This window comes from Hordeum vulgare, chromosome 2H (genome assembly GCF_904849725.1).
Source record: "Hordeum vulgare subsp. vulgare chromosome 2H, MorexV3_pseudomolecules_assembly, whole genome shotgun sequence".
Classification (NCBI taxonomy): Eukaryota; Viridiplantae; Streptophyta; class Magnoliopsida; order Poales; family Poaceae; genus Hordeum; species Hordeum vulgare.
The window spans coordinates 607,993,544-607,996,749 of NC_058519.1; the positions used below are offsets into that span (position 1 = coordinate 607,993,544).

At 41.0% G+C, this 3,206-nt stretch overlaps 1 protein-coding gene across 1 annotated transcript; it reads right to left on the reverse strand.

The window, feature by feature from the left end:
- Nucleotides 1–2,363: 2,363 nt before the first annotated feature.
- On the reverse strand, nt 2,364–3,002 carry LOC123430768 (putative lipid-transfer protein DIR1). The gene has a single exon (XM_045114605.1). It carries the CDS (start codon nt 2,924–2,926, stop codon nt 2,609–2,611), a length of 318 nt encoding a protein of 105 aa, XP_044970540.1. The 5' UTR covers nt 2,927–3,002; the 3' UTR covers nt 2,364–2,608.
- Nucleotides 3,003–3,206: the final 204 nt, after the last annotated feature.

A 3,206-nucleotide genomic window follows, 5' to 3' on the forward strand; every position in this document is an offset into this window, starting at 1 on the left:
ACCATAGAAGAAAACTACCAAATTATCCATCTTTGACAAAATAGCTTCATTTTTTCATTTATATATATATAGCAAATTTTAGTACACTGTACTGCAAATAATTGAGTGCAATTAGATTTGCATGTAAACCAAACAACAATCATTCATGTTAGACAGTAAAAACTAAAGATTTGAAGTTGATGAGAGGGGTCGTACCATAGAGGCATGGAAGAAGTCATGCATCGTTACGTCCATGCTGGCTCCATGTGATGGTGCTTCCCCTAATTCACTTTATGTTGGCTAAACAATCATCAGAATGATAATCACCTTCAGCATGCTAGGTTGCAGATCGTTTCCGTTTGCATCATGTTTACAGGGCTGACAACTTGAACCAATTGACATGAAAATTTATGAATCGATTAATCTCTTTTCCTCTTCATGTCCACAAAAACACAATTTGAGAATTGAGAAATTTTCTAATTAGTTTTCATTATGCGTATTTCTACAATTTACAATATATAAGACACAAACTGATCTAATCTAAAAAATAAACTAACCCTTTCCCTTGTGTGGTCGCTCGGTATGTGCGGCTGGCCGGCCGGCCGGAATGCGCATGTGGACCGGCGCGACGGGACTTGCTTGTCGCCTTCCTTTCTCAACGGTAGATGATCTACTAGACAGCCGGCGGCAGCAAGTAGGTTTTTCTAATCGCATGAACTACTCTAGATTGGAAACAAGGGACTAGAGGAGGAGATGAAACTACCGTGTGACTGTGCCGCGTGCCTCACCCTGGGTCCTCCTTCACGGTGGGCTGTTTTTATTTTCTTTCTTTTTCCTAATATTTGAGCCTTTGACCTGTTGTCTACAATCACAAATCGTGTGATATATGCATGGGCCTTTGACTTGCGTAATAACTATTATCCCGGGAGTACATGCATGGACTTTTTACTACGGGAGGCATAGGGGGGCAAGACAACCACAAATCTTGTGCGTACACAACAAAAACTGCCAGTACCTAATCGCTATTAAGGGGCAGCGTAATCGTTAGGGGGGTCTAGCTAGCCCCCCCCCCCCCCCCCCTCGCCCCCCTTGAAATCGTCCCTGCATCCATGTGATGGATGCTTTCATGCAATTCAATGCTGTCATATGAGCACATGGGCATTTTTGTATTGTTGTGAGTGTCCTTGCCGAAGTAGCCCCCCGTTATTAGTTTTACTCGTATCAATTCACGTTCATATGTAGTGTATTTCTTCTTGGTGACCACATTTGAGAAAATCATTCTGTTTGGTGGGAGCAATTATAGAGTGACTCCAGAGTACACACACCGCACCGAGGGCGAGGATTACTAGACCTACAAATTGAAGCCACCTAGCAAGTACTCCCTTCGTTCTTAAATTTAGGTCTTTTTAAAGATTTTAATATAAACTACATATAGATGAATATAGACATAGTTTAGAGTATAGATTCACTTATTTTGTTTCGTATATAGTTCATATTAAAATCTTTAAAAAGACTTATACTTAGGAACGGAGGGAGTAGTTGACAATGCTAGCATAGACATTGTGTCTTTTTATGCAAATCAGGAGTCCTACCTTTCATTCTAGTATTCTACTAGTACATTTCCACTTACTAGTTCCTGGTAGCATGCTTCCAGGGATCATCTTGAAATTCTGAACAAACTGCGATGCTATATGCCTGCTTATACATAGTCAGATTTTGGAGATCTCTCTAGCAGGAAGAGTGGTGTTGCGGCAGTCCATTGGACAATATAAGTAGTGCATGTTTCTAAAAATAAACATTGATCGTAGTTTATTTAATCGTTCATATATGTAAAATCACAAACTCTTGTACATAAACTACAAAAGTCTCCTTCTGCTCCCGAGCTCAAATGAGATTGAGTGAACAGTAAATTCATAGTAAAATAAAAAAAATTCAAAAATTCCGAATTCTTTTTGTGACATGCTTTAACAAATGTTTTAAGCGTCTGCAAATTTTCACTTTTAGAATGACATTCGTGGAAGTTGCAGCAAAAAAAAAAAAATCAGTACTTCAAAATGCTGCATCGATTTTTATTTTTTTTGCTGTGACTTCCACAAATGTGTTTTTATGATGAAATCTTGCAAGCACTTAGAAATGTTGTCAATGTGTCTCACAAAAAATTCATGAGGTTTTTAATTTTTTATGATTTCACTGCTCAGGCAGGCTCATTTGAGCTCGGGCTCAAAATAGCTGCATCCCATAAACTAGCTGCACAAACACACGAGTCAGTCTTATTTGCTGGTTACAAAATTTCCCAGGAGTGATGAATCGGGAAAAGAGGCCGTGATCGACATTTACCTGGTCAGTAGAGAACATGCAATTATTTGACACGAACAACACCATTATATGATCATAAATTGATGGAATAACAGGCAAGGCAAATTTACGACCTTACATTTTGGTATAACATGCATAATATTTTACCAAGAGCTTAATGCAATAATCACACTTTGAAATCACACTATAACAATAAGACCGAGTAGCACAATGCCTTTCCAAGTGCTCCTCCACTTATTTAGCCATGTAAATGTTGATGCTTATGTAGAGCGACTGACACCTGCTAGATGCTTATGGGTGGTGCATCCGATCATCAGGAGCAGTTGTTTGGCATGGTGAGACCACACTTGCCGGGCAGCGCCATGGCGCGGTTTGCATCGATGTGGTACATTCTCAGCCATATGCCGGCGATGCCCTTGTAGCGACAGATGCATGATAGGTTGGCCTTCCCAAGCGCAGCACAACACTCCGCGGATGGACTGTCCGTCGGGTTATTCACTGCCGCCGCGGGCTGGCAGAGCTTGAATTCATCATTCGACATGCCGCAGACGCCATGAACACCCTCTAGTGCAGCGAGGGACACCACCATGACAAGCAACAATGCCGCAACCAATGTATGTGACTTAGCCATGGCTGTTGGTACTGTTATTTTGTATCTAGTGGATTGCTAGTTGAGATTTTGGTCTTAGCTAGATTTTACCTTGGGAATGTGTGAGGTGAATGTTTGGTGTGTGGATCTATTTATAGCGGCAGGCCGCGATGTCCATGAAGTGTGTGTTATGCATCAAGCAAGAACTTAGGTGCGCCAAGTGCTGCCCACATGTAGAAGCACTATCATCTTATCACGGAAAGAAAAATTTGCATTTGAACCCACTATGAACGATAACGACTACCATAGTTGGCAAGAAACA